This window comes from Sarcophilus harrisii, chromosome 1 (assembly GCF_902635505.1).
Source record: "Sarcophilus harrisii chromosome 1, mSarHar1.11, whole genome shotgun sequence".
NCBI classification, from domain to species: domain Eukaryota; kingdom Metazoa; phylum Chordata; class Mammalia; order Dasyuromorphia; family Dasyuridae; genus Sarcophilus; species Sarcophilus harrisii.
The window spans coordinates 287,603,076-287,621,646 of record NC_045426.1 but is presented as its reverse complement, the minus strand read 5'-3'; the positions used below and the strand labels follow the sequence as shown (position 1 = coordinate 287,621,646).

The following is an 18,571-nucleotide window of genomic DNA, read 5'->3' as shown; positions in this document are numbered from 1 at the left end:
AAATTTACAGGGAGGACTCTAGCACAGGTTGGCTGCTCTGCTTTGGTTGCAAAGTAGTAGATGAGCAGAGAAATTAAAGCCAAAGGGAGAGGGTACTGCAAAAAATGCCAGAATCTAACAGGACCTGGCTACACCCACACAGCACCGGAAATGAGTGACTTACCACAGACCACAGTACAGCTGTGCAGCCCATAGCACAGGGCTTGTGTTCCAGGCAGTCACAAATCTGCACTGCAGGGGGGCTCAGCCCAGGGCAGCCTCTAATCTGCACTGGGTGGGGGGGTCTCATCCTGGGGCAATAGAACTTCCACAGTGCGACTGCACTCCCCAGGGCAGAGACACTTAGTGCTTTGAAAAGATGAAACTGAAATTTATTCTGAGACTGTCAATTCACTATTTCAAAATTTTCAATTTGATTAGTATATCACTGAAGAAAAAGATGGTTGATTGGGTTTTTTTATAATGAAATTCATAGGCTTTCTATATATTTTTTGCTTACTGAGCTAAAATTAGACATCTGCCCAGATCAAGAATCAAAAAAGAGCCTGGTGTTTCTGCCCATACTGAGTGATACTGTCCTGGAGGAAATCAAATCCTAATAAGAAGAGACCCAAGCAGAGGCTACAAAGGCTGTCCAAAATGATTTTAGTAGTATGATGAAAGCAAGTGACTTTTCAAATGATTGACTTGTGTACAGAAGACAGTGAATTATGTATAACTTATAATTTTTTAATAATAGCTTTTTATTTTCAAAATACATGCAAAGAGAGTTTTCAATATTCACTTTTGCAAAATCTTGTTCCAATTTTTCCCTCCTTTCCTCTCACCTTCTCCCCAAGACAGCAAGTAATCCAATATATGTTAAACATGTTTCCATAATTATCATGCTGCACAAGAAAATTCAGATCAAAAAAGGAGGAAAAAAGAGAAAGAAAACAAAAATTAAGCAAACAAAACAAAAAAGGTGAAAATACTATGCTGTGATTCACATTTAGTCCCCACAGTCCTCTTTTTGGCTTTCTCCACCACAAGTTTATTGGAATTGTCCTGAATCACTTTATTATTGAAAAAAGCCATATGCATCAGAATTGATCATCACATAATCTTGCTGTTGCTGTGTATAATGTTTTCTTGGTTCTATTCACTTCACTTAACATCAGTTTATGTAAGTTTCTCCAGGCCTTTCTGAAATCACCCTGCTGATCATTTCTTACAGAATAATAATATTCCATAGCATTCATATACCATAACTTATTCAGCAACTCCCTAAGTGATGGGCATCCATTAAGTTTCCAGTTCTTTGCCACTATGAAAAGAACTGCTAAAAACATTTTTGCACATATGGGTTCTTTTCCCTTTTATGATCTCTTTGGGATACAGGCCCAGTAGAGACACTGCTGGAATGATCTCTTTGGGATACAGGCCCAGTAGAGACACTGCTGGATCAAAGGGTATGCACAGTTTGATAGCCCTTTGGGCATAGTTCCAAATTGCTCTCCAGAATAGTTAGATCAGTTCACAACTCTACTAACAATGCACTAAAATATCCCAGTTTTCCCACATCCCCTCTAACATTTATCATTATTTTTTCCTGTCATTTTAGCCAATCTGAGAACTGTTTAGTGGTGCCTCAGAGTTGTATGACTTACAATTTTGAGAAATTTTAGTGCAAAGTATATATATACCAGGGCATAGATTTAGAATTACTGCTAAACAGCTAATGTGTAAATTCCTACAGCATCAGGAGTTTTAATAATATGGCAGAATTTTCGTAAAACTTGATTTAAAGAAGTGTTGTATTGGAGTAACACTGGAGTAACCATTCCATGAATGTTTCAAAAATGTTTTAAAAAATGATTTTTAAAAATTTAACCTAAATCATGGATTTACTAAAGAATTGTTTTTTTTTCATAGTAGAATCTGGAGGAACTTTAGAGAATATTTTGTCTAACTCCTTTATTTTATATGTAATTGAAGATATGGGAAAAACAAATAATTTGACCAAGGTCAAATGGGTAACAATGAGGGACAGAGCCAGAATTCAAACTCTGATCTAATTCTAAATTTGGTGCTGCTATACCACACAGTATCTGTTGGAATTAAATTTGGTTATCTCTAAGAACACTTTAAATGATTTGGTTGCAAATTATTAAGTATTAATTACTTGGTTGCAGATTTTGATTATTCACAGGGGGTCTTCTTTGAAGTTTTCTATCTATTTGCCCATATGTACTTTGTAACTATCTTTTCTTTGTCCTTAGGTATCCTTGAATCACTGATCAACTGAATATTAATAAAAATTTTTTAAAATTGCAAATCTCCTAAAAGAAACCAAGAACTTAAAAAAGTGATTTAACTCCATGAGTGAAAAAATACTCTATAAAATGTTCTTTTATAAATTCAAAAAATCAAGAAGAGAGCAGTTCTATCTTGAGACAGCATCTTAAAAAAATCAATTTCCAAGGCTACTTCACATCTTTTCCAAAGTCCTTTAAATTCCTTCTAATATCTTTAAAAATACAAATGGAATTTTATTTTTTTGTGGAATTTGCCACTTAGGCTCTACTGGAGAACTACTTCCCTGCAGTTAATCAGAAATACTCTATGGGCATACTCTATGCTATATATCCAACTTATAGGGGATCAGTTTTGGTGCTCAACATACTGAATGCTTCAGTGCTTCACTTTAGTGAAAGGTTCTCCTAAAGCTGCATTGAAACAAGCCATTCTTCACATCTTCCCCACCCTCTGAATCTCTTTCCTTTACACAATAAGATAATACCATTCAATGAACAGTAAAGTAGATTTGTACCATGAGAAGTATGACAATCTCCCAGCCCTCCCCAGCCCCAATTTCTTGGGCTCTAAGTTCAAGTTCAATGAAAAACTCAAACAATAAATCCTAAATATTCCTTAACTCTTGTATAAAAGGAAGAAACAATGACAATAATGATTACCCACATTTATGTTGTAAGAACCAAATAATATAACACATGGAATAAGCCCCAAAGGAGCCCAAAGATATCACTTTATTTTTAAATCACCATATAGATTCTAGCAATTATTATTACATAATGGCTTAAAGTTTGCAAAGCATTTTTATTTTTTAAAAAAATGTCTCTATGAGTTAGACAGCATAAATCTCATTATTATTCATCATACCAATTTTTTCATATGATGAAACTGAAGTAGATTAAGCCAGTAAATTTGAACTCAGAGTTCAAAACCAGGTCGCTCCATTTTTCTAGCACTGTTATCTTGTAAAGAGGAAAATTAGGTATCATCACCTAAAAATCTCAAAGCATTTTGAAAACATTTTAGTATTATCTTGACCTAGGATCGAGGTTACCAGGACATTGGGCACCCTGGCATCCTATGCTAGGTATTTATGTACTGTCAATGAAAGTAGTACCAAGGAGAGGAACCCATTTCCTTGTCCAGTCAACTATCTAAGAAGGAGAAAAGAGAAGAGCAGACAAAACAAATGGACTTATTTATACAGCTTCTGTAAATAAAAGGACACCAGAATTGAAGTTGGGTGACCTGAATTCTAATCTAAGTTTTGACATGCATCAGCTCTGTGACTCTGGACACATTTCCCCACCTCTCCAACTTTCAGTTTTCTCAAATATGAGATTAGATTAGCCCTACTCTAAATGTTTTTATCTTATATAGCTAAACCTGAGATATCTCCACCAACCTGTAGGATTGACACTTGTTTTTATTCACTCTTATCACTTTCTCTGAAGTGGCTACCTGACTCTGCAGATAGATCACTGGGCTTGAAATGAGGGAGATGTTGAGTTCAAATCCATCTTCAGATACTGGTTGTATAATCCTGGTCAAATCACTTAACCCTGTTTGTCTCAGTTTTCTCATCTGTAAAATGAGCTGGAAAAGGCCATGGCAAACACTGATGTGTCCCAGTTTTCCCGCATCCCCTCCAACATTTATCATTATTTTTTCCTGTCATCTTAGCCAATTTGACAGGTGTGTAGTGGTATCTCAGAGATGTCTTAATTTGCATTTCTCTGAAGATCAATAGTGATTTGGAACACCCTTTCATATGAGTGGGAATAGTTTCATTTTCATCATCTGAAAATTGTCTGTTCATATGCTTTGATCATTTATAAATTGGAGAATGGCTTGATTTCTTATAAATTAGAGTCAATTCTCTATATATTTTGGAAATGAGGCCTTTATCAGAACCTTTGACTGTAAAAATGTTTTCCCAGTTTATTGCTTCCCTTCTAATCTTGTTTGCATTAGTTTTGTTTGTGCAAAGGCTTTTTAATTTGATATAATCAAAATTTTCTATTTTGTGATCAATAATGATCTCTAGTTCTTCTTTGGTCACAAATTCCTTCCTCTTCCACAAGTCTATGTTCCTCTAATTTATTTATAATCTCATTCTTTATGCCTAGATCATGGGCCCATTTTGATCTTATCTTGGTATACGGTGTTAAGTGTTGGTCTATACCTAATTTCTGCTATACTAATTTCCAGTTTTTGTCAAATAGTGAATTATTATCCCAAAAGTTGGGATCTTTGGGTTTATCAAACACTAGATTGCTATAGTCATTGACTATTTTGTCCTGTGAACCTAAACTATTCCACTGATCAACTAATGTATTTCTTGGCCAATACCAAATTGTTTTGGTGACCATTGCTTTGTAATATAGTTTTAGATCAGGTACAGCTAAGCCATCTTCATTTCAGTTTTTTTTTTCATTAATTCCCTTGAAATTCTTGATCTTTTGTTCTTCCATATGAATTTTGTTGTTTTTTTTCCTAGGTGATTAAAATAGTTTCTTGGGAGTAGCACTAAATAAATAGATTAGTTTAGGGAGTATTGTCATATTTATTATATTCGTTCAGGCTATCCAAGAGCACTTAATATTTTCCCAATTATTTAAATCTTACTTTATTATGTGGAAAGTGTTTTGTAATTTTGTTTATACAATTCCTGACTTTCCTTTGGTAGATAGATTCCCAAATATTTTATGCTATCAACAGTTATTTTGAATGGAATTTCTCTTTGTATTTCTTGTTGTTGGATTTTGTTGGTGATGTATAAAAATGCAGAGGATTTATGTGGATTTATTTTTTATCCTGCAACTTTGCTAAAGTTGTGAATTATTTCTAACACCTTTTTTAGTAGAATCACTGGGAGTTTTCTAAGTATATCATCATATCATCTGCAAAGAGTGGCAATTTGGTTTCCTCATTACCTTCTCTAATTCCTTTCATCTCTTTCTCAAGTATAATTGCTGAAGATATCATTTCTAATACAATATTGAATTAATGGTGGTAGTGGGCAACCTTGTTTCACTCCTGATTTTACTGGGAAAGGTTCCACTTTATCCCCAGTACATATGATGTTTAATGATGGTTTTAAATATATGCTCCTGAGTATTTTAAGGAAAAGTCCATTTATTCCTATCCTTTCAAGTGTTTTTATTAGGAATGGATAAAGCATTTTATCAAATGCTTTTTCTGCATCTATTGAGATGATCATATGGTTTTTGTTAATTTGGTTATTGATATAGTCAATTATACTAATAGTTTTCCTAATATTGAACCAGCCCTGCATTCCTGGTATAAATCCTACTTGGTCATTGTGTATTATCCTGGGCATGATTTTTTGGTAATCTTTTTGCTAATATTTTATTTAAGATTTTTGCATCAATATTCATTAGGGAGATTGGTCTATAGTTTTCTTTCTCTATTTTCAACCTACCTGGTTTAGGTATCAGTACCATGTCTGTATCATAAAAGGAATTTGGTAGGACTCCTTCAATCCCTATTTTTTCAAATAGTTTATATAGCATTGAAGTTAATTGTTGTTTAAATATTTGGTAGAATTCACATGTAAATCCATCTGGTTCTGCAGATTTTTTCTTAGGAAGTAGATTAATAGCTTGTTCTATTTCTTTTTCTAAAATGGGATTGTTTAACCAATTTACTTCTTCCTCTGTTAATCTAGGCAAGCTATATTTTTAAGGTATTCTTCCATTTCATTTAAGTTATCAAATTTATTGGCATAAAGTTGGGCAAAGTAACTTCTAATTATTGCTCTAATTTCTTCATTAGTGGTGAGTTCTCCCTTTTAATTTTTAAGACTAACAATTTGATTTTCCTCTCTCCTTTTTTAAATCAGATTTACTAAGGGTTTGTCTATTTTGTTGGTTTTTTCATAGAACCAACTCTTAGTTTTATTAATTAATTCAATAGTTTTTTTACTTTCAATTTTGTTAATCTCTCCTTTTATTTTTAGAGTGCCTTCCTTCATGGAGGGAAAAAACTGGATTCAACTTACTCCACTTTACATTTCTGTCCTTCCTGGTTTGAACTCCACAAAACAAGAAGCCCCTGAACCAAGTATCCCCATCCTATCACTAGCCCTCTTTGTTACCTTCTTTTGTGTGTTGTCTCCCCCTTTAGGTTGTAAGCTCTTCGAGATCAGAGACTGTCTTTCTTTTTATTATATCCCCATACATAGTACAGTGCCTATACATAATAGTTACTTAAACTTTTGTTGAATCTAAAATATTTTCAAATTTATCAGTTTTAATTCCTAACATGGTAAATATTGATAGGTATAACCCACATAAACAAAAGCTTTTTAGCATCCTCAATATTTTTTAAGAATGTAAAGGGTTTTTGAGATCAAAAAATTTGAGAAGCACTGCCCTATACCAACAATATCAGATAGTCCCTATCTCCTAACCCCAACTCAAATAGAACTGGGGGGCTACTAAACCATTTATAAGAATCTTTATCTGTATATTTAGACTTATAAAATTACTTATTACACCCAATTATATTTGTATTTATTTTGTTAAATATTTCTCAATTACATTTCAATCTGGTTCAGGTTGCCTTCCAGAGTGTTGTAGGCTAAATAGGGTTAGTGAGGGATGAATTTGATACCTCTGTTCTATATGCACAATAGTCATTATCAAAATAAGTACTTGTGCCTTGTCACAGAGGAAAGGTAACATCTGCAATCAAAACCTTTGGAATGATGGGCTAATTTTATCATGGCTACTAAATGGCTGTATATGGTCACCATGAGGCAAGGCAGCATTTATCTTCTAATTTGGGACTGAGTTTCTTGAACTTTCCAAGGGAAAAACTAAGCATGCTTCCTGTTTCAGGAGTACTACCATCCTCAAAGACTCCTTACTTACATTTACCCTTGTGTGCCTAATCAATTGTCCAATTTGTCATGCTTAATTCCACAACAACTCTAGCATAAATGTCCTCCCTTCCATTTACATAACCAGTACCCTAATTCAGGAATTCATTACCTCTCTCTTATATTATTTCCATAACTTCCTATTTGGTCTTTTAACCTTAAACTTTTCTCTGTAGAGGGTCGGAACTCTGAAAAGGTATACTTGAATCAAGGACAGGAGGGCACTTATATAGTTAAGCACCTACTCAATGTGAGATAATTGTTCTCTAAACATGTACTTAATGTGATATGGTGATGTAATGATTGCACAATCTCAGTGTGCTGTATGATGTAATCATACTGAGGTATTTAAGGGAGGCTCAGACACAGAAGGAGTCTCTCAGCCACAGACACAAGAGAAGACGCCAGACTCCAGACTCCAGACTCCATTTTTGACCAGCCTCGTGGTGGTCTTCCTGCTTCCTTCACTCCTCCACTAAGACTAAGGAGGATCCTGAGGTCCTCCAGAGAGCTAGTTCAGACATTACATTTCCCCATACCAATCCATTTTTTACCCAGCTGCCAAATTGGTTTTCCTAAAGTACAATTCTGATTATATAACCCTCATACTCAATATATATCATCAGTTCTCTATTACCTCTAGGATCAAAATTAAATTTTTGCCCCTCAGAACCTGGCTCCACCATATCATTCCAGCATCCTTCCATATTAGTTCCCTTCACATACTCTAAATCTGGCCATGTTGATCTTCTTGCAGCTCTGGGTACACACAATGTTCCCTCTCCTACCTCAGTTCCTTTCAATGGTGATTTCTCATGCCTAGAAAGCTTTACCTTCTAAACTCTGCTTCTTCAAATCTCTTGTCTTCTTCAAGACTCAACTCAAATGCTATCTTCTATAAGAAGACTTTTCTGAATTTCCTAACTGCTAATGTATCCCTGCATCAAGCTATCTAATATTCATATTTCATATTTAATTTACATATTTACATGTTGTCTCTTATAGAATACAAGCTCTTTCATGGTCTGTTGAATTTTTGCCATTGTATTTTCAGTGCTTAGAATAATGCATGGTATACATAGGCACTCAATAAATTCTTACTGATTGATTGATTTGAACCTCAACTTTTCATTCAGTCACTTATAAGATCCAATTATTACCTCCACAATACCTTTTGCAGCCATGTACCCCCTTCTCTCCACCTACCTTTCTAACATCTCAATTCAGTCCCCTATGCTCTCTTTCCCAGACTAGTACAAAAATCTCCTCCAGAGAAAAACCAAGCAACAAAGAAAAATCCTAACATGCTTTTGAAATAGAACAGGTATCATGTTGCATAAAATATCACAAAATTTAAAGTCAGACATATGCCAGGTGCCAAAAAACCCATTTGCTTTTGTTACCTGTGGTTCTCTATCATGATTGCATGGGTCCTTCTCATAGCTTTCTGCATAGATCCTGATTGTAGTTCTCCTGCCACTGGATGAACTGAGCCTAAATATGAGCCTGGAGGCATTAGAGAAAATGATTCGGAGTCCCTAGGAAAGAGGAAATACAAAACAAGTGAATTAATAAATAAATACACAAAATAGAAACCAGCTGTGGAAACCAGTACATAACTATGTCCTCAAAGACATCACAGCTGGTTTTGAACAAAAAAAGACAAATCTACACTAAATGTGGCCTAGAAAGTACTTAATGTTCTGTAGAGAATAAAGAGAGAATAAAAACAAAGTTTAGGGAATTATCATTAAAATGGTATTTAATAGATATTTATGTAATCAGTTAATTTTATGGTATAGTATTGTCATCAAATTGCCACCATAGAATGATTTTCTCTAATCTCAGGGGCTTAAACTTGTGTGGGGAGGAATAGGTAAATTCATAACCCTTAGGCTAAATCTATAGGACACATCATTATTACTCAAGCTCCCTTTTAGATGTATTCTGTATCCTAGAGATTTACAGGATAAGAGTACAGATCATACCAGATAAACTCATCTATTAACAGATGAGTTCTTAATAACTTTGGCTAAAGGGACACTAGCCAAGATTGCATACAAAATTAAGTAAGACAAAAGGGCAAATGAGTTGCTGCAAGTTTGGATCTATGTATTCAAGCTTCCCAACTTCGACTCATCTAGATTACATTAGCACTCAAAGTGACACAAAGCCTTTGTATATGATTGCTTTTCCCCCTAATTAGGTATGAGTGGGAATTCAGAAGCATCTTTTCCTAAAATCATTGTCAACAGATGTTTAATGGATAACATCAATATAGTAGCTAATATTTATATAGTACTTACTATATGCCAGACCTTGTGCTAAGCACTTTACAATTATTTCATTTGGCATTTGCAAAAACTCTGGGATGTTCAATACTTTTATTACCTCCATTTTACTGAGAAGGAAACCAAAGCAAATAGAAGTTATGTCAATCAGCCAGCATACAGTAATAGAAATTAATGCGTTAACCATGTTAGAGTAACTTAATTTGATGTTAAACTCTTCCTCCCCACTACTATTATCCCCACTAACACCTTTATTTCTAATTAAGTTTTATTTTTTCAATAAACAAAAATCCTGTTTCTTATACTCCCACATTCCCATCATCACTGAAAAAGAAAAAGTTACAAAATCTTGTAACGTGTCTAGTCAAGAAAAAACCAAATTCCCACACTGATTATGTCCCACTACAAAATATTTCTCAGTCTGCACTCTGAGTCCATCACCTCTTTATCAAATAGTGGTTCACATTCATCATGAGTCCTCTGAAACCATGGTTGGACACTGTTGATTTGAGTTCTCCAGTCTTTGAGATTGTTTGTTTTCATGCTATTGTTGTTATTGCACAGATTATTCTTTTAGTTCTGCTTAGTCCACTTTACTTCAGGTCATACAAATTTTTCCAGGTTTCTCTGAAGTTATTCCCTTCATCATTTCTTACTATATCATCACATTCATATAACATTCATAACTTGTTCAGCCATTCCTCAATTGATGAACACCCCCTCAATTTCCAGTTCTTTTCCATTATAAAAACAGTTATTATAAATATTATTGGTCTTTTATATATAAATATAAAATATATATGTATATATAAATATAAATAAATATGGGCCCTTTTTAAAAAGTCTTGGATTTAGTCTTCATATCAACTGCCTCCTATTAATGCATCTCTTTCTGTTTTGGCTAATTTCCACATTCCAGTTAGATGAAAGGGTAGAATTGATTGCTCAGTGCCAGAGCCCCACTGGCTCTAAAAAGGACCACTGGGTACCTCTTCAGATCTTTGATCTACTCTCATTCTTACCCCAAAATACTTGTTACTAAGATAGGTCATAAAGGCAAAGATATTGCTACTTCACTTTGACCAAGAAAGTTCAAATTCTATTTCCTTTATAAATCCCTGTTGTATTTCACTTATTTCTGATTCTTGCTCCTTCCTTCTCCAGCTCATCTTATGGATGAGGAAACTGAGGCAAATAATCATAAGTGATTTGTCTAGATTCATTCTATGAAGATGAGTCTTCCTATTCTAAACCTGATGCTCTATCAATTGTACCACCTAGTTGCCCCCTTGTAAATACCTACCTTGAACCTAACTGCTGATGTTAACTAGTTTTGTGACTTTAAGTTCCTTCACAATTGTGGGACATCTTTTCTCATTTGTAAAATGAAGACATTCAAAGAAATGATCTTTCTGTGCCTTTAACTTCTATGAATTTTTCCTTTTTTGTGATTACATAATATTTAGAAGTTATACTGTGCTTAAAGCTTTAAAAAATGCCTTTCACTAGTTATCCCATTTGGAATTCAAAACACCTTTGAAGTAGGTGCTGCATGTGGAGCCAGATCTCAAAAACAAATTGTTAAATTTTCAGTATGAGCATTTATAACTTAGAAATCAATAAATGCTACAAATCTGAGTTCAATTTATTATTGATTATTTAAACTTCAGAAAATGATAGAAAAAATTAATGATACAGATTAAAATGAAAACTATGCACCGTTTTTTTGCCCTAGAAAGCCAGTTAAACATTTATCAATGCACCACTGCCTATTTTCATTCCCATTGATAGATGGAGGAAATGTAGCTAAGATTAATTGACCCATTTAGGGACACATATCTATTTAAATATCTTTTTTAAAATGAAGTAGGATTCAAGGATTCTAAATTGAGTACCCTGTCCAGTGTAGCTACTATCTAGCTTCCTGGGATTCTTTTTGTTCTGCTTTTCTTAGACTTTTCCATTAATACCCAGCTTTTGGGATGTGATAGTCCAACTCTATCTCATTGAACACTGTCACTTGAAAAACACCATAAACATCTTTTCATCCAATTTATTCAGGCCAGGAATCAGTGACTAGCTGATGGCTGGAACCTAATTGCCCATGGTTGGATTGAGTGGCCTTAGTTTTTTTTTTTTTTTCCTATAAAATAGAGACAAGAACAATTGTACTAACTTATAAGATTGTTGTGAGGATCAAATGTAAGATATATTATTCACAGCTGTAAGGCAAAGAGCAAGGACTATCCTATCTATATATCCTTTATATTATTTCTCTCATCTCATCCCACCCCACCGAAGCTTGGAGATAGTCATCAGCACAATTCTAGATAAACTTTGGTGTAATGAATGAACAAAAGATTGTAAGATGAGAACAATAAAAAGAGAACATTCTTTACATGTGTGTTGTAATCCTCCTATTTGCTCTTCTCTTCTTGCTGACTAATGAGAATAGTGGCTCATGAGAATTGTATCCTAACAGAATTCCTAGAAGAGAGAAAATAATATGGCGGAAGGAATGAGGCCAAGAAAATACAAGGATCTCAGGAGTGAGGGAATTAATTACTTTAAAAGAACAGCTAGTCTTGATTAGCTATCTAGACTTAAGTCCCAGTATCCTCCATACTGAAGCCTATTCATGTTGAAAGAAACCTGAACATTCAATTTTGGATCCAGGAGAACAATGTTCTTATAAATTCTAATCATCTGGGACATTTGTTTATGCCAAAAAGAACTACAGAGAGGAAGGCATACAAAATTAGAATCTTGGTGAGAGACTAGAATCCAAATCCCTTGGAGGGATACGAGACAATAACACCAAACACTTAAAAACTAATAGTAAAGATGATGATGATGATGATAATTTTAACAATAATATTGTATCCACTTTAAAATAGATATTGCTCTTTGGTATATTGTGCATAATGCAAGTATACATCAAAGAGCTCTAAGATTTTTGAAGCATTTTGCACATCTTATTTAATCCTCAAAACAAAACTATAAAGTAGGTGCTATTATATTTTATACATAAGGAAACTGAGGCACAAAGAATTTAAATTTCTATTTGTCCATAGTCACATAGCTGATAAGGATCTGAGATGGGATTTGAACTCAATTATTCATGATCCCAAGTCTGGCACTATATCTTCTTTGACACCTCCCTCTCTCCATACCAGTCATGCTTAACTTTTTTGTGTCATGGACCCCTTTAGCAATCTGATGGGGTAACCCTACTGTGATTACTGATTACATTCATAATTGAAGGAAATGCTAAATTTAAGTAATAAAATAAAGATATAACATTTTCCCCATTCAGATTCAAAAATCTTTTAAAATACTTCTGTGGACTCCACCCACAGTCCCTGAATTAAGAACCTTTAACTATATAGAACTGACATGTATTGTATAAGACAGAAAAACAGGGATTATAGGCCAACAAAGACCCAAGCACCAGGTGGAGGAACAAGGAAATTTTCTAATATAAATACATGAATGGTATTAATAAGAAACCTTTGCTTTCATCAGCTCTCCTGCTGAAATTACCTCGACCAGTTGTCTACACAAGTAATATGATTCAAGGAGGTCAGAAAAACCACAGTGAACAAATAGCTGAACTTAAATTAATATATTATTATTTTAAGTTTGACAAAAGCCCTTTATACACACTCACTCAATGAAGTCTTTATGAATGTATACTATATGCTAGGGCATTTCATTAATTACTCAGATGATCAGCATTTGCAGTGAAAATTTCTATTTACATTTTATTATATATCATGATATCCAGTCTTGTCCCTGAAGAAGTAAAAAGAAAATATAACTTCCTCTTTTTTGTGGGAGAGAGAGGGCAGTTGCAATAGAAAATTGCGTGTTTAGTCAGATGCATATTTAATCATTGCTTTCAATTGTCTGGTTTCCTTATTACAAAGTAACAAGTATAAACAGGTAGATGGGTTGAGGATATATGCAGAAATATTCCCAACAAATTCCCAAATATCAATAAAACTTTTTTAAAAAATAAGAAGGATCATTCAAATCACCGTTAGAGAAGTTTCTATTTGAATAGACTGTAAGTTTATCAAGGGATAAATCAAAGAGATAATTTTGTCTTTTCTTTGTCTCAGCAAAAGTTATTACAGCTTGTGGGGTGAAGCCAAGATGGCAGGGAGGACACATGCTGTGTGCTCTCAGCCAACGGAAAATTTGTGGGGAGAACTTTACAACAGTGTGAGCTATTTTGCCCTGGCAGCAAGCCAGTAGATGAGAAGAAAAGCTTTAAACACAGGAGGTAAAGACTATAACCCCGAAATGCTAGAGTCTATCGGGACCTGGCCACATCCACCCAGAACCCAGAGTGCCTCAACATGGTCTCAGAGTCTCAGAGCACAACTGCTATGCAAATACAGTGCAGCTATTGCTGTTCCACTGCTGCTTCACTGCTACTTCTTGTTGTGTGTAAAGGAAGCTTGGTAATACCATACTGCCCAAAAAGCAGACCGCACTTCCTTTTCTTTCTTTTTTTTTTTTTTTTTTTTTTTTGTTTGTTTTCTTTGTTTCTTTTTTGCCAAAATGAGTAAAAAGTTAAAGTGTGCTCTAACTATAGATAGCTTCTATATGGATATGGACTTCCAAGCCTGAGGAGACTAAAAACAGATTGTCTCTAGATGAAACCCCCAAGGGGGACATGATCTGATCCCCACCACACAAGACTCTCATAGAAGAAATTAAAAAGGCTCTCACAAGAGAGCTAGAAGAAAAATGAGGAAAAGAAAGGGAAGCTTGGCAAGAGGGTCTGGATAAGTCATCCCACTCATTAAAGATAGAGTGGATAAAGGAATAAAATCCCTGAAAAACAGAATTATTTCAAGGAATTGAAATTCCAAAGAAAACAGAATTAGTGAATTGGAACAAGAAAATAGCTCTCTAAAAAATAAAATCGGTGAAATGGAAAAAAATTCCAAAGAACAAAACAACTCATTTAAAAATCCAATTGGACAATTATAAAAAGAAATAAAAAAGCAAATGAAAATAATTCATTAAAAATCAGAATTGAACAAATGGAAATGAATGACTCAAGAAGACACCAAGAATCAGTCAAGCAAAACCAAAAAAAAATGAAAAAGTTGAAAAAAAAATTTAAATACCTACTTGGGAAAACAACAGACCTGGAAAATAGGTCTAGGAGAGATAATCTGAGAATAATTGGACTTCTTGAAAATTATGATGAAAAAAAGAGACACTATTTTTCAGGAAATTCTCAAAGAGAACTGCCCAGATGTTATAGAAACAGAGGGCAAAATAGACATTGAAAGAATTCATCGATCACTTACTGAAAGAGACCCCAAAATCAAAACTCCAAGAAATATTGTGGCTAAATTTCAGAACCAAGGAAAAAATACTATAAGCAGCTAGAAAAAAATTCAAAGACAGAGGAGCCACAATAAGGATTATTTAGGATCTAGCAGTATCCACATTAAAGGATCAAAAGGCCTAGAATCTGATATTCCAAAAGGCTAAGGAATTTGCTATGCAGTCAAGAATAATTTACCAGCCAAAATGAGCATTTTTTTTCCAGGAAAGAAAATGGACATTTAATGAAATAGATGAATTTTATCTATTTCTGATGAAAAAAAAAAAAAAAAACAGAACTAAACAAAAAGTTTGATCTCTCCAACTATAGGACTCAAGAGAATCACAAAAAGGTAAAAAGAAATCTTGGGAATTATATTTCTGTTATGAGTATACATAAATAATACATGTATAATTTGGTTTTACTGTTATAATATAAAAAAGAAACTAGAGGTGGAAAGGAAATTGTACCAAAAAAAGAGAAAAGTGGGGGTACTACATCTCAACAAGAGGTAAAGGAAACCTATTATATCTGAGGGAAAGAAGGAAGGCAGATGAATATATTGTGAATCTAACTCTCATCAGGTTTGGCTTAAAGAGAAAAATATTAGACATACTCCATTTACAGAGAAACTTTTCCCACCTCATTGAAAAGTGGGAGGGGAAAAGTGAAAAGGGAAGGAATAAGTTAAGGAGAAGGGAATACAGAAATTGTGAGGAAAAGGGGTAAGAAAAGGGGAGGAACTCTAAGGTGGGGGGAGGGATCCTAAAAATGGAGAGCCGTGTGAGGCAAGTGGTATTCACAAGTTTAATACTGGGGTGGGGGGTAAGGGAGAAGGAAAGGAGAAAAGCATAAGTTGGGATTAACAAGATGGCAGGAAATACAGAATTAGTAATTTTAACTATAAATGAGAATGGGATGAACTCCCCCATAAAGAGGAAGTGGTTAGCGGACTGAATTAAAAGCAAGAATCCTACAATATGTTGTTTACAGGAAACACACTTGAAGCAGGGTGATACATATAGAGTAAAGGTAAAAGAATCTGCTATTCTTCAGGTGAAGTCAAAAAGCAGGGGTAGCCATCCTGATCTCAAATCAAACAAAAGCAAAAATTGATCTAATTAAAAGACAGAAGGAAGGGCACTATATCTTGATAAAGAGTAGCACAGATAATGAAGCAATATCAATATTAAACACATATGCACCAAGTGGTATAGCATCTACATTCTTAAAAGAGAAATTAAGAGAGCAGCAAGAAGAAATAGACAGCAAAACTATAATAGTGGGAGATCTCAACCTTGCACTCTCAGAATTAGATAAATCAAACCACAAAATAAATAAGAAAGAAACCAAAGAGGTAAATAGAATGCCAGAAAAGTTAGATATTATAGATCTTTGGAGAAAACTAAATGGAGGCAGAAAGGAGTACACTTTCTTCTCAGCAGTTCATGGAACCTATACAAAAATTGACCATATATTAGGACATAAAAACCTCAAATTCAAATGTAGTAAGGCAGAAATAGTAAATGCATCCTGTTCAGACCATAATGCAATGAAAATTACATTCAATAAAAAGCCAGGAGAAAATAGACCAAAAATAATTGGAAACTAAATAATGTCACACTAAAGAATGAATGGGTGAAACAGCAAATCATAGGCATAATTAATAACTTCACCCAAGAAAATGACAATAATGAGACATCATGCCAAATGTGTGGGATACAGCCAAAGTGGTAAGAAGGGGAAATTTTATATCTCAGAGTCCTATTTGCATAAAATTGAGAAGGTCAATGAATTGGTTTTGCAACTAAAAAAGCTAGAAAAGGAGCAAATTAAAAACCCCCAATCAAACACTAAACTTGAAATTCTAAAATTAAAAAGAGATTAATAAATTGAAAGTAAAAAAAAAACATTGAATTAATAAATAAAACTGAATTGGGTCTATGAAAAAAACAACAGAATAGATAAACCCTTAGTACATTTGATTAGAAAAAGGAAAGAGGAAAATCAAATGGTTAGTCTTAAAAATTAAAAAGGAGAACTCACAACTGATGAAGAGGAAATTAGAGCAATAATTAGGAGTTACTTTGCCCAACTTTATGCCAATAAATTCAATAACTTAAATGAAATAGGAGAATACTTTCAAAAATATAGCTTGCCCAGATTAACAGAGGAAGAAGTAAATTGGTTAAACAGTCCCATTTTAGAAAACAAGCTATTAACCAACTCCCTAAGAAAAAATCCCCAGGAGCAGATGGATTTACATGTGAATTCTAAACATTTAAAGAACAATTAACTCCAATGCTATATAAATTATTTGAAAAAATAGGGATTGAAGGAGTCTACCAAATTCCTTTTATGACACAGACATGGTACTGATATCTAAACCAGGTAGATTAAAAAGAGAAAGAAAATTATAGACCAATCTCCCTAATGAATATTGATGCAAACATCTTAAATAAAATATTAGCAAAAAGACTACAGAAAATCATCCTCAGGATAATAATACACCATGACCAAGTAGGATTTATACCAGGAATGTAGGGCTGGTTCAATATTAGGAAAACTATTAGCATAATTGACTATATCAATAATTAAATTAACAAATACCATATGATCATCTTAATAGATGTAGAAAAAGCATTTGATAAAATTCAACATCCATTGCTACTAAAAACACTTGAGAGTATAGGAATAAAAGGACTTGTCCTTAAAATAGTCAGGAGCATCTATTTAAAACCATCAAAAAGCATCATATGTAATGGTAATAAACTGGAAACATTTCCAATAAGATCAGGAGTGAAATAAGGTTGCCTACTATCATCATTACTTCAGCAATAAGAGTTGAGAAAGAGATTAAAGGAATTACAGTAGGTAAGGAGGAAACCAAATTATCACTCTTTGCAGATGATTTGATGGTATACTTAGAGAACCCCAGAGATTCTACTAAAAAGCTATTAGAAAGAATCCACATCTTTAGCAAAGTTGCAGCATACAAAATAAATCCACATAAATGCTTAGCATTTTTATACATCACCAACAAAATCCAACAGCAAGAGATACAAAGAGAAATTCCATTTAAAATAACTGTTGATAGCATAAAATATTTGGGAATCTACCTGCCAAAAGAAAGCCAGGAACTATATGAGCAAAACTACAAAACACTTTCCACACAAATAAAGTCAGATCTAAACAAGTGGAAAAATATTAAATGCTCTTGGATAGCCCGAGCGAATATAATAAAGCTGACAATACTCCTTAAACTAATCTATTTATTTAGTGATATACCAATCAGACTCCCAAGAAACTATTTTAATGACCTAGAAAAAATAACAACAAAATTCATATGGAAGAACAAAAGGTCGAGAATTTCAAGGGAATTAATGAAAAAAAAAATCAAATGAAGGTGGCCTAGCTGTACCTGATCTAAAACTATATTACAAAGCAGCAGTCACCAAAATTACTTGGTATTGGCTAAGAAATAGACTAGTTGATCAGTGTGTAATCAGTAGAATTAAGTTCACAGGACAAAATAGTCAATAACTGTAGCAATGTAGTATTTGACCAACCCAAAGATCCCAACTTTTGGCATAAGAATTAACTCTTTGACAAAAACTGCTGGGGAAACTGGAAATTAGTATGGCAGAAACTAGGCATGGACCCACACTTAACACTGTACACCAAGAGAAGATCAAAATTGGTTGATGATTTAGGGATGAAGAACGAGAT

General features: G+C 33.9%; 1 protein-coding gene across 1 annotated transcript in view; it reads right to left on the bottom strand.

Annotated features, from left to right (window-relative positions):
- Positions 1 to 18,571, bottom strand: part of PGM5 (phosphoglucomutase 5) — a 288,406-nt gene that overhangs the window by 8,250 nt on the left and 261,585 nt on the right. The window contains exon 10 of the mRNA XM_031943510.1: positions 8,605 to 8,739. Coding sequence (XP_031799370.1) covers positions 8,605 to 8,739 — 135 coding nt within the window. The remainder of the gene's footprint in view (positions 1 to 8,604; positions 8,740 to 18,571) is intronic.